The 13,054-nt window shown below is 35.3% G+C and overlaps 1 protein-coding gene and 3 long non-coding RNA genes across 5 annotated transcripts; 2 read left to right on the forward strand and 2 right to left on the reverse strand.

The window, feature by feature from the left end:
* Positions 1-1,151: 1,151 nt before the first annotated feature.
* Positions 1,152-5,639, forward strand: LOC116168129 (lysophospholipid acyltransferase 2-like). Its single transcript, XM_031483801.1, has 5 exons — positions 1,152-1,175; positions 1,855-1,950; positions 2,542-2,736; positions 2,789-2,940; positions 4,506-5,639. Exons 1-5 carry the CDS (start codon positions 1,167-1,169, stop codon positions 4,675-4,677), a joined length of 624 nt encoding a protein of 207 aa, XP_031339661.1. The 5' UTR covers positions 1,152-1,166; the 3' UTR covers positions 4,678-5,639.
* A 579-nt stretch (positions 5,640-6,218) lies between these two features.
* Positions 6,219-7,038, reverse strand: LOC116169409. The gene is made up of 2 exons (XR_004144951.1): positions 6,914-7,038; positions 6,219-6,808 (listed from the first exon to the last, which is right to left on the reverse strand). It is a non-coding gene; the product is annotated as an uncharacterized LOC116169409 (long non-coding RNA).
* A 50-nt stretch (positions 7,039-7,088) lies between these two features.
* On the forward strand, positions 7,089-7,403 carry LOC116169410. Its single transcript, XR_004144952.1, has 2 exons — positions 7,089-7,190; positions 7,268-7,403. It is a non-coding gene; the product is annotated as an uncharacterized LOC116169410 (long non-coding RNA).
* Positions 7,404-8,757: 1,354 nt separating this feature from the next.
* Positions 8,758-10,854, reverse strand: LOC116169411. Of its 2 annotated transcripts, none has more exons than XR_004144953.1 (3): positions 10,726-10,854; positions 9,237-10,655; positions 8,758-9,182 (listed from the first exon to the last, which is right to left on the reverse strand). It is a non-coding gene; the product is annotated as an uncharacterized LOC116169411 (long non-coding RNA). The 2 variants fall into 2 exon arrangements; XR_004144954.1 differs by having other exon boundaries at positions 9,237-10,666; positions 10,726-10,830.
* Positions 10,855-13,054: the final 2,200 nt, after the last annotated feature.

Consider the following 13,054-nt stretch of genomic DNA (forward strand, 5'->3'; position numbering starts at 1 on the left):
CCACTCCGCTATAGATTAGCATGTGCCCATTTTCCATTTCTACGACTCCTTGTCCCTTCTTTTTTGTTTCGGACACTGCCAGTACATCTAACTCCGCCTTCTCAAATTCTTCAATTAGCTCGTGCTCTTTTCCATTAATTGCTCGTATGTTCCAAGTACCAAGTTTCCATATTTCCGATTTTGTATGGTTCTGTGTTGTTTCTTTTGCTGTCCTTTTCCACGCATTTGTCGTCGTCTTTGTTCTGATCTGTTGTATGCCTGTTAGTTTTTTGGTAAGCAACCCATACTAGACGCCTTCTTGGAATACGTGGGTTGGGGTGACCTTTGACTAATGGTTCTCGTTCTTGGTTTTTTCCGTACTTCGTTAACTTCGTCCTCTTGCTCATCTGCGCTTGTGATGTCTTCTACGCCATACTCCTCTCCGTTGACAATGAGCTTGTTGTATTTCAGGTATGCGCGATGACCGGACTCTCTTGCTGTTCTTAAATGGGTTGCTAATACTTTCCTCTCCTCTAATACGTGTTTTGGAAAATCTTCGTGTATGTATATGTTTGTACCTTTTAGGTTTTTCGCCTTTTTCAGTACTTCTATTTTGGTTTCGTACTGGGCCAGTTTGATGAATACTGGCCTAACTTTATTCAGATGTTTTGCCCCTATTCTATAGACTTGTTGTATTTCTGTCTCTCCCGTCGTAGTATTCATATCGATGTCTCTTAAAATTTTCTGCGTTGTTTCTTTTAGTTGCAAACGGTCTCATTTTCCTTTTCGGATATTCCATACACCACCAAATTATTTCTTTTACTTTCTTTCTCAAGGTAGTCCATTCTTGAACTTTGCTGCTTTAGGATTCGTTTGAGCTGCTCATTTTCTTGTTTGAGATTCGCGTTTTCCTTTTTTATTTCTACAAGCTGGCGTTGACACTCATCCATCTTACCCTCGATGCGCCCCGTTCTTTTATTTAACTCATCTAATTGGGTACTGATTTTCTCCAATATACCTTCCATTTTGTTAGTAAAATTGTTTGTATATGTATGTGATAAATGCGGTATTTGTAAACAAAGTGTAATCGATTGTTCGTTATCGTCACCGTTTGTGATTAACTACGTCACTTACGTGTCTATGTACGCGCGCTCTTATCTTTAGTCTATTGCTATTGTTCATGGCCAATGGTAACAGTAAGTATTCAATCGAATTATAATAAGTATACGTAATAGATTCTTCAGCACTGTCTGACAATTAAGTACTTACACAGTTCAAATATAACTGTCAAAGTTATTGAGTTAGAAAACTAAGTCAAAGTCAACAAAAATTTAAACACCAATCAAATGGGACCTCCGGATTCTCGATGACGCGTCTCTCTAAAGTTACGAGGCAACCTCCTCTCTCTAGTAACCTTGGTCGCCACTGTACTATTTACAACTCTGTGGTGCATACTCTCACTTTTTGTCCCGCGCCAACAGTCATCTATTCTCAAGAAATATCGCTCCCCAAATCATAACTGCTGGTGTACGGGCAGTATGGCGCCCTGCAAAAAACTTGTATACTATAACTGAATTATGAATTTAATTAACCACACTATGTGCATAACATAACCTAAATTAATCAAATTACATTAATTTGAAGTACACTCAAGGTTAGTAGAGAGAGTAGGTTGCCTCGTAACTTTATAGAGACGCGTCATCGAGAATCCGGAGGTCCCATTTGATTGGTGTTTAAATTTTCGTTGACTTTGACAGTTATATTTGAACTGTATAAGTACTTATGTAATTGTCAGACAGTGCTGAAGACTATTACGAATACTTATTATAATTCGATTGAATACTTACTGTTGGATACTTAAGTATCAATATAAAGGGATTAGATGCGGATGGAAATCTTTGTGACGTTTTTATATGCAACAGCAGCTCCAACAAATCGAAAGCAAATGGCAGTTTTTTGCTTTTCCAAAAGGTAATTCCTGTATTACAAAATGAATGGGTTATAAAGTGCAGTGGAAAGGGACACCTGAACCCCGAACTGTGCAGTTTGCATTTCCCGGTCGAAGACTGTGAAGATGAAATGTAAGCTATTTTGAATAAAGTGTGTTTAATATTTCGCTAGTATGTTTCTTTCTATGCAATGCAGGAAGATTTCAGCACATCCATGTAAAGTACCATTTCGATCCACTTTGCATTTTTTGAACTTGCTCTGTTGTTGTTGCGTTAATAATTAATTTTTATGATGTGGACAAAATGGGATGCTGGGTGACGTCATTCGCGTATTTTAATACTGAACGTTTATTGGCTGAAAGTTACGAGGCAACCTACTTTCTCTATTAACCTTGAAGTACACTGATCAACCTGGCGCGATCTAGATGGATTGAGTTTACTTGGCACCGGATTTGATTTATAATGTAATGGTTTGTGACATTTTCAGATCTAAAAACATTGTGTTTTAATTTGGTTTAGATCAGTTGATATCTTCCGATTGTGCATAAGGACTAAAATTTGACAAAATGACATTTTGGCTACTTATGTTTCAACAGCTCTGCTTTCATTTCAGTTCAGTACCAGCTTAAGAGAAAGTATAGAAGCCTGGAATATTGGGACCAATCGTTGGTTACGTATTATTGTGTATGAAAGAGTAAAGAATGCTACAGTCCTAACTTACGCTTTATCCGCCATTTGGCATGGATTTTATCCTGGTTATTACCTGACTTTCGCAGGTGGAGCACTATTTACACTTGCTGCAAGAACCGTAAGTTAGTCTTGTGATGTTACCATTTTTGAAACTAATTTTATATTTTCAGATGAGACGAAGTTTAAGACACTATTTTTTGTACAGTACTGAGAGTAAATTTATTTATGACGTAATTACCTTCTTAGTGACACGTTTGGCTATGGCATACATTACGTTCACTTTTGTTGTATTGGAATTCTGGCCCAGCATTAGATTATACCTGTAAGTATAAAAATAATATACGTCCGCCATTCTATTTCTTCTGGTGAGCATTTGTAATCATTATTTAAGTTTCAGGGCTTTCTTAAAGTGGTTTTGATATTTATTGTGTTAAAAGTGTTTAAAAGTCATCTCCAATAGGAATACTGTTGAAACTCTTGAAAAATATATCCTATACTTGTGCGCGAATTATGTCCGTTCGTGGGGTTAAGATCTCTGCGCTAGAAGCCTGTGTTTTTAATTTATGTAATAGGCATGACCGTAGAGCAGTGGTTCCCAAACGTATTTCCATGGCGCCCCCTTTCTTAAAACTAAAATTGCTCACGTCCCTCGATCACGATTAAAAAATAGATTTTCACTATGGGGCCCTGGGAGATACAAATCCGCTTAGGTAAATGGGAAAAGTTATGGAGAATTTTATGGTGATTAATTTTCCCTCTCAAAGTTTCTTCTAGGTCTACCAATAGCGAAATTATGGCCAAAAAACCGAAAAGTGTAATTTTTGACAATGCTTTGGCGCCCATTTATTTTCAAAGATACCAAAAACCTTAGTGATTTTACTCAACTTTCTGGCAGTGCTAAAAAAATTGTTATGACCCATAAAATATTATGCTTTTCATTCAATTCGGATGTCATAACATCCATGGCTTTTGAGGTCATTTATAGTTCATTCGAGATATCTTCTTTTATAGCACCATCATAAATCTGGATGAAATCATTTGGCAACATTGTGCAATCTTGGTGCTTTCCTCAGAATAGAAAGGGGAATTTACTGAATTGTAGATACCTTCCTATTTGTGTGTAAGAATCGTTCAGATGCAATTTTTCAGAAAAATTCCTAATGTACGTATTTTAAAAGTAAATATTTGCCTCAAACACATCGGGGATCTGCACCCCCTTAACAGAGCCTTGCACCCCCCAGTTTGGCAGACACTGAGTATAATATCAAATAAGTTTCCGTTTCTGAGACACTTCTAGAAGTGAATTTAGACATACTATGAAATAAATTTGCGCATGTGCGGAACATAATGGCGTTTATTCATCTCCTTTTACTGTTTCCTTGTCCAATTATTGATATTTCCCATGACATGTTTCTATTTTTAGGTTCTATTACATATGACATTCATTATTTCGTTCCCCTTTTCTGAAGTGCATGGAAATGAATTAACGAATACAAGCATGGTCTGTCTATAAAAATCGTTACCCCTCCCACTTGAAACCATCCATGTCTTTTCCTCAATCAATATAATGTAAGAATAAAATTGTCAAACAAAAACTGATAATTAGACAAGCAAACAACAAAGCGTTAAATAATGAATAAATGTCACATGCAAACATGGATTTCCAACATGTAGCAATGTTGTAAAAAAATCTTCTTGATGTACAGTACATTCTAACGTTAGTATTTACCTATTGTGATTTCATGGGAAAATTTACAGGTGTTTCTTTTAGCCATAGTAAACCTAGTGGAAAGTTTAAAATTTGGTTTTGTGCACGAGTAAAGAAATTGACATTGTGCATTGCTCAGTTGAAAGATGAACAAGATAATAAAAAACTGTTTGTTTCAGACATATGTACCTGTGCCTTCATATCTTAGCATTGTTGGCGTTGACATTAGTGCCTCGATTGACATCCAAAACTGTTCCTGGTATTTCAAATTCCATTGCAAATGGCAGTGTGGCACATGCCTTGAAACATGCTTCACCTCTAACGAACAGTGTGTCAAATCACCATGACTGATTTTGTAATCCTTCCTACATATCATTGCTTACAGCTTAACACTGTTTAAGTAATTCCTCTTAGTTTCTTCTTTATTATATGCCTTCATGTTTCTATTGAATTTTATATTGAATCTGTAAATGTTCTGTATGTTGTATTTGACATATCTGTCTAACTTGCTCATTGTGATAATGCGTATAACATTTATATACCTGTCTATTGCTCATTGTGTTTAACTTGGTACGAAATGTTTGAATATTTGTCATGTTGGAAACTGTTCACAAAAACTATAAATAGATATTATAAAATAATTGAAAGATATCGTACTTGGTTAAGTACAGTGTAAAATGTTTGGTCAGTTTTTTTGTTGTATGAATTTTAATTTTATTACATATTACATTTGAATTATACCTAATCTGTGATTTCAAACACCTCTTATTTTTACACTACAAATTTGTATCCATATTCATTATGCTTTCTAATTTTTAGGAAGACATTTTTATTGCGCCAAATCAATAAAGTTGCATTTTACAGTATTCCTTCAGTTAGTTATTTAAAAGTTTAGCATCAGTCTTTCATTTTGCAGTTAAACTTATATGATGGGAAAACATCCTATGTGAATATATGCTTGCATGAACATGAACTGTTGAATAGGTTTAACTGAAATATGAATGAACAACTCAAATTAATTTAGATATGATTTCAGTGGTACTAAATATAGACAAAAGTAATTCATAAAACTGTTTGTATCACATTTAAATTGAAAAACCCACAATCTACATTACAAAATCAATACTTATTTATTTGATGACATACCTATTAGTACAATGCATCTTGATTGAAATACTATCCCTAGTGTCTCTGATATAGAATTTTCCATTGATAAAAAATTGGTCTTCCTGTTAATAAATGTCTAGTTTTTAAAAGTGTATATATTTATTAATTTGCAAGATTTATTTTTTAATAAAGTTAATTCAAATATATCTTGAGTCTTAATTTATCGGGAGTAGATGAGCAAAGAGACTTCTAGATCAGGAAGTGACGTCACGCCAATGAGAATCGAGTATTTCGGTCACGTGGTCACGTGTGAGCCAATGGGAGCGCGTGAGTCGGCCATTTTGTGACGTCACATTTTGTGTGTTTTGCTTCCGGTGTTTCTGGATCAGGAAACGCGTCATAGCTGGTGAAATATTTGTCTGAAAAAAAGGCTGCGTCGAGGATTTGAACCGTCGATACGTGAATTACGAATCTGCCGCTTTAACCATCTGGAGCTAAGCGAGGCTTTGAGATATGAACGTTTAGTAGTTCAAGTATTGTTAGAATGGGGGGAATGCTAGAAATTATGAAGCTACAAAGTTTTTTGTGTACGCTCCGCCATAATACAATCTCTACAATAAATCATTAACGGCGCTGGGCCATCGATGTGGGTGCGCTGCCATGGCTGATTCCAATGTTTTGTACATCGTATTCGATTACGCAGCTCACAATCTCTTTGAAATACGGTCGGAATCTGACACTTTTAGTAATCCCGCTCCTTAAACATTCTAAATAATCATTGAAACTTAATCTTTGAATATTATTTATTACACCCATTTTAACTACAGCTATCAAGGTAAGTTTGGTATTGTAACAAATCAATTTTTGTAGGATCTACATTTACATGTCTATAAAATCTATGATACGGCAAACTTTCCAATTCTAGTTGAGGATACATACGTAGACTTTGTTTATCCAGTTCAATTCGATTAACTAAACGATTGTTAGATAACGTTTCATAAATTTCGGTTGCACAGATAATTTTTAGTGTTCTTGCTTGCCATAATTGTTTTAAAAACTTTAAAACACTTTCAGGTAAGTGGATGTACCCGAATAAATTTTCATGTTGAAATGATCGTAATTTAAATTGGTTTAATGTTACAATTGCGCTGATTGTCTTCAATACTCCTAGGTTGATGGTGATAGATTAATTTGGAAACGCCTTCTGTAGTATTTACAAACTGGAATTGCACTAGACCTGCTGACAGCAAAATTTCTTCTTCTTGAGAAATGCGGAGAGTTTGACGATGACCATCAATAACTGGTAAACTGGCAAACACAGTATCAACAAAAGCTTCATCGATATCTTCCATTATGATTTTTTTTTTAAAACGTGCTGAAATAATTGTATTAAATAACATTGAAATTGAGAAGAAGCATCAACATATTTATATGAGGATTCGCTATGGTCACAAGGCCTTTTAAGATAAAACACTCTTACCAGATATTCGCTGCTTAAAAGAGGATTTCTGCTTTGAAGTATTAGCAGTTGAGACAATCTGCTCACATGCACATACAAATGCAATGACTTAATTGAAATGCGTCAGCTTAAATACATTTCGATGTAGATAAGACACGATGCTGCTTCCGCTCAGAAATTTCTAGAAACACTGACAGGACGTTGCTTCCGCTATGATTAGATAAAGATTGAAATAAAATCCGAGTGCAGTTAACGTCTCAGCCAGTGCTTCGAGCGAACTAGTTTGCGGCGTTATTTGGTGAGTACGATTTTAATGACTAATTTTGTTAAGTAGCAGTTAGATTATTCATTTTTTCACTTATTTATTTGTTACAGATATTTACTGCTCATAATAATGGAAGAATTTGATTTCGCCTCCTTGAACTCATCTACCTATTGTAAGCCATTCATAAATGCAAAAGATCTGGAAATCGGAAATAAATACGATACCCAATTACTGATATCGGTGTGATCGGCACCAAGTTTGGAGATCGAATTATGGTTGAAAAGGAGACATTCAAGTGCATACTGCCGCAGCGTTATCATACATACCTCACAGAAGAAAATCGGCTAGAGTTCCTCAAGTTGACCGTAACAAATAAAGTTGTATTTATATCTAGTATAGGAGCGGTGGGCTCAACAACGAATTTACAAATAATTACATAACCCTAATTTGAAATATGAATAAAGGTGTTAACAGAGATATAGATGTGGGGAGATTGCGTGTCAACATGCGCAATAGTCAGATTATGAATGTCGCCATCTTCTAAGTAGGTATATGCTACGGGGGCTTGTTAAAAACTGCATACAATGTGCTTTCAAAAAGTTCCTGTGCGTTTCCTAACATGTTGAACAAGTATATTGTGTTGCCTATATCACAATGCATCGATACATTCCCTAGTTGTGAAACTACCTACAATGCTAATAATTAGTCCAAGAACTGAAGCGTCAAGACCACAAACAACGTCATACGTTCGCTTGTATTTTTTCTGTGTACTTTCTCGCCAAATTAAAAAACCTTATTCTACAATATGAAAAAATAATATTTTTGATAAGCAAAAATCCGTGATTCTCGTCACAAATATTAAATTCTAAAAAATGCTCATGCAAACTAGGAAATAACGTGTACAGTTCTTGGTAAAATTTTTGTGCAATGGCGGTGACAAAATATTCCATGAAACCTTTTTCATTTGGAATTTTGTTTCCAGTTGAATGCATGATATTTCTAATTGCCACCTCTACTTTTGTGCAAATTTTCACCACTGCAATTGATGGTACATATAAGCCTCCTGCAATTTAAAGAAATATTAGTTAAATAAGGACTTTTCAACAATCTAACTAGGTATACCTCTGTTTTTAAAGGAAATTAGAGAATAGGAACCTTCTCTAATGTCTTCCTGCGATTCACATGCCAGCACACATTCTTCACATTTATGTCGCCTTTGTAACATCTTAATTACATATCCACTTATATAAGTGACAACATTTGATAAGATTTCACTTAATTCAATTGTTTCACTGCACACATAATCATGATCGAGTATTTGTTCTTTTGGCTCAAGAGCATAATTATATTTTCGGTATAATGATAGGTACATCTAATGATTGTTCCAAATGTGTGGCAGTGCTTGGTACGCTAAGAACAGTGGTGGCGTCTAATACTTTACAATTCCCGGATCCCTGGTCAATTTTGGTGTGGAGCAATAATCTCATTGTTCGCATAAATTGTAAGCAAGATGGGTTATTGTTCCATCCATTTTTACTTCTGAAAAATGATTCACATTAAACATGAAGTATTACTTTCCAGGATTAATACTTGCCTTATTGAGCAAAAAAATATTTCTAAGTGATCCTGTGATACCTTGTAGGTTAAAAAGTATTTAAGTTTTTCTACTTTTACCAAGGAATCATAAATTCTACAAACGGAAAATGAGGTAATTGCAAACCCCAGGAAAGGCGTTTTTTTAGGAGTCATATGTAAAGGTCTGCCTCCAACATCCGTACACCTTAATAAGTAATGAACTGTATTTAAAATAAACGGTCTCCAAACAGCTTCATTACATAATCTTAGGGGAGCCTTAAACCCTGATGCTCGGGGACCACTGGAGTTTAACAAATCGAAAAGATCATTAATTTTTCTAATGAAGTCAACGGTGGCTTCGCTCCCTTTAAACTCTTCCGGATGACGAGTGTTCAAATATTCGATGGCATCTGCCACACTCCTACTTAATGTTTGTGCTGCTAAATGCACCTAAAATAATTAATATAGATTTAAATTTCACATAACATAGAACATAGTGCTTACTTTCATTTTTTGTCTGTACTATTCCATGTGGGCACGTTTTAATTTATTCGCAACCAGGGCCGGATTATCCACTAGGCAAACTAGGCAATTGCCTAGGGGCGCACGGATCAATGGGGCGCCGCGCCCGGGCACCGACACCACGCACCGAACGTGTACGCGATAATTTTCTATCACCAGCAGTCACGTATCACTATTACAATTACATTATACATAAGACAAAAAACTAATTGTTGAGCCTATCTTATTATGTAGTGTGGCGACAGCACCGTGCACCGTCAGCATACAGCACCGCCGAGGCGCCGACCGCAGTTAATAATTTGCAGTTGCAGATAAGCATAAGATAACAGACAAAACATATCCCATTCATAAAGTACAAGTACAACCAAATGGCAACTAATAATTCCATATATGAGTTAGTTAGTCGGAGATATTTTCTCATTAGTCTGATTAGTCATTCATGATTCATTACATTCTGCCTCTAATTTCTGTTTCGATCTACGTCTAAAGGTGTGAATGTGATTTTTATTTCTCCTCGTTATTTCGTATATGGTATATCACGTATATACAAATGCAACGAAGTTGTAAGCTTATTTTTTAACGATTCAATTCGAACGAGAACCCATAAAATTAAAAAATTGAAATGAATACGAAACTTAGTGGAGCCAAAAGGAGAAAGTTAGATAAGGTGAAGAAAGATAGATTGGATGAAGAGCTAAAACATGTTCGCAAATTAAACACCTATTTTCCCTCTAAGTCCACGGACGCTGATGTCGACGGTGTCGGTGATGTTGCTCTTGCTGCTGTGCTGAGGGTATGTAAAAAGTGATGTTATAAAAGAATTCTGTTGTAAAAAATCACGCAAAAATATTTAATTTAAATTTCTAGCTTGGTTCCTAATTATTGTTCACAATGCATTATAATATCATCCATTAGGCTGCATTGTAGGGTAGCTATAAAAGAATCCTACTGTAAAAAAATTACACAAAAATATTTAAGTTTGAATTTTAGTTTAGTGTATTGTTCTTTTAATAAACAACACATTATAATTAATTAACTTTTTTGTATTCTTACTAGGAAAAGAGGGGGAGGGGGGCGCCAGTAGGGTTTTGCCTAGGGGCGCATACACAGTTAATCCGGCCCTGTTCGCAACATGTAATCCCTCTGCTTCTTGTAATTTATACAATTCCTTGACATACACCCACCTTACAAGATCTCCATCAGGATTTTTAATCGTGTCTAAGTTTGACCAATTATTTCTGATCAATTTCAGCATATGACATGCATCTAATACACAATATACTTTATTAGTTGCAGAAGGATGACTAAACCAGGTTTTCATGTCAAACACATTATCTAGATTGCATTTCCAATTTTCATCTGTTTTTCCAAGTAGTGTTAACCACACTTTTCGTAGTTCACCTTTAGGGAAACTGAAAGAATACAAATTTTGATTTATAATGTATAAATGCTACATTTACTTAATACTTACCTATGGAATGTAATTTCTTTATCCATCTTAGGAAATTTTCGATTGTTTTTACAACAATTTACAGCACAACTTGCCATTGCTAATACCTAATCTAATATTTAACAAAACTATTCACAAACAAATGTTGAATCACTTATTACAATAAAAAAGGTCCTTAAATGTATTTGAAACAGTTAACACGTAAAAATGCACAGGAAATAGGCAGTATACACTCAAGCAAAAATAACACACGCACAAAAAATCATTTTCTATAAACCAATAATAAATAATTTAATTGTCACAATTTAAAAACAATTTCCACCCAAACGCACAATAACATAGAACGTCAGCTGATCAAAGTACTTAGAATCATATATATAAGAGAAGTATATGGATAACCGCCTATGATTGCAATGTGCAAATTGTTCGCCATAAAAGAGAGCTGCCCTATTCCTTAGTCCTCAACTCTGTATTTATGCGCAAACTCCCCAAGTAAATATTTACTTCTCTCCGCCTACTTTTAAGTAGCGCCAATTTCAAATTTCATAACCTATAACTCGAAAATAGGGTTAAAATTTTATTAAACCATTATTGTGTGCAATTACCATATGTAAACACAACCACGCACCATTCGGAAACTTCACCCAGACTTCTATTCGCTTCATGCAGGTTCATATTCACCACATTGGCCCCATTCCACCTGCCGACTCCTATCACTATTGTCTGATCCTGTGATGTCTTTAGATAAGTATACTAGCTGGCCGAGGCCCACCCTCCCAAGACCAATCGCCGCCGAAGCGTTTCTTACCTGTTGACTATATCGCTTCGATTCCCCTACTAGCATCTTCACCGATCAGCGACGACAATTTGAATCTTCCCTTTTTTGTGCCCTCAACATTGTTTTCGGCACACAAGGATTCGGGACCTGCAGTCAATGGCCTACTTGAATGATTTCACTGCCAACTCAAATCAGCGCTCACGTGCCACCCAGTGCGTTCTGGTTCAAGGTACTCCGTATCGTTCTGCTTGGAAACTGTAGCATTTTCACGGAGAACTTTCGAGCTTCCTCAGCGGAGTTTGTTTACGGTTACACCCTTCAACTTCGAAGGCAAACTTTGTAACGATTTAGAAACTTAAATTGCAATTGAAATAATATACCTATAGGGATTATATCTTGAATATAACATGAAATTGGATAAGTTCGCATCAGCTATAATATAAAGTGATACATTACCAATGTTCAAAGAAACACAATTAAATTAAAGACATTTACTGATTTTAAAATAAAATTAACATTGTCGAGTTGGAAATCTTTTAGGTGTTAAGTGACCCCCATATAACTTCGTGCCCCCATCATGCTTGCGTGCATCCAAATCAATGCAGTCATAGCGGTTAAAATGACGAGAACACAACCTTGTTTTTACATCATCGAATTCCGATAGTTCACATGCTTGCAGTCACCGATTCTTGTTGCTTTTTTCACTTGGGAATCTAATAACAAGTATGGCATAAATGAATTGATTGCAGATAATTGCATTGTAACTTACTTGTGCCATGAAACCGAAGAATCCACTTTCCCACAAGTACCTGCATTTCTTTATTTCTAAGTAATGAACACACTAAAATTGCCAAACATTAGGTATTCCTTTACAATTATTGTGTATCACTTACGTATACTGATTTATATAACTACGAAAGGCTTCTTTACTATTAAAATTAAACAAAAGTTCAATAACTCATAAACAAAACAAACAATTTAACCTCAATCCGTTATGTCAAACTGGAGTAAATGCTTGGTAAATAACACTACATAATAACAGGCAAGCGCATTAGCGCCTAGTTCCCAACTAATGACAGAAGTATATTTCCATCCACTAACGTTGGCGATAGGCGTGTCCACTCGTTTATCCATATACTTCTCTTAATATAGGTATATGATGGAAATATACTTCTGTTCTGTCATTAGTTGGGAACTAGGCGCTAATGCGCTTGCCTGTTATTATGTAGTGTTATTTACCAAGCATTTACTCCAGTTTGACATAACGGATTGAGGTTAAATTGTTTGTTTTGTTTATGAGTTATTGAACTTTTGTTTAATTTTAATAGTAAAGAAGCCTTTCGTAGTTATATAAATCAGTATACGTAAGTGATACACAATAATTGTAAAGGAATACCTAATGTTTGGCAATTTTAGTGTGTTCATTACTTAGAAATAAAGAAATGCAGGTACTTGTGGGAAAGTGGATTCTTCGGTTTCATGGCACAAGTAAGTTACAATGCAATTATCTGCAATCAATTCATTTATGCCATACTTGTTATTAGATTCCCAAGTGAAAAAAGCAACAAGAAT

Source organism: Photinus pyralis, unplaced genomic scaffold (genome assembly GCF_008802855.1).
Source record: "Photinus pyralis isolate 1611_PpyrPB1 unplaced genomic scaffold, Ppyr1.3 Ppyr1.4_LG4, whole genome shotgun sequence".
NCBI lineage: Eukaryota > Metazoa > Arthropoda > Insecta > Coleoptera > Lampyridae > Photinus > Photinus pyralis.

Bases quoted from the DNA above. Each gene is read 5' to 3' on its own strand.
- LOC116168129 (XM_031483801.1), top strand. The intron at 1,951-2,541 runs GTAATTCCTGTA...CTTTCATTTCAG, and splicing joins GTTTTTTGCTTTTCCAAAAG to TTCAGTACCAGCTTAAGAGA. The intron at 2,737-2,788 runs GTAAGTTAGTCT...TTATATTTTCAG, and splicing joins TTACACTTGCTGCAAGAACC to ATGAGACGAAGTTTAAGACA.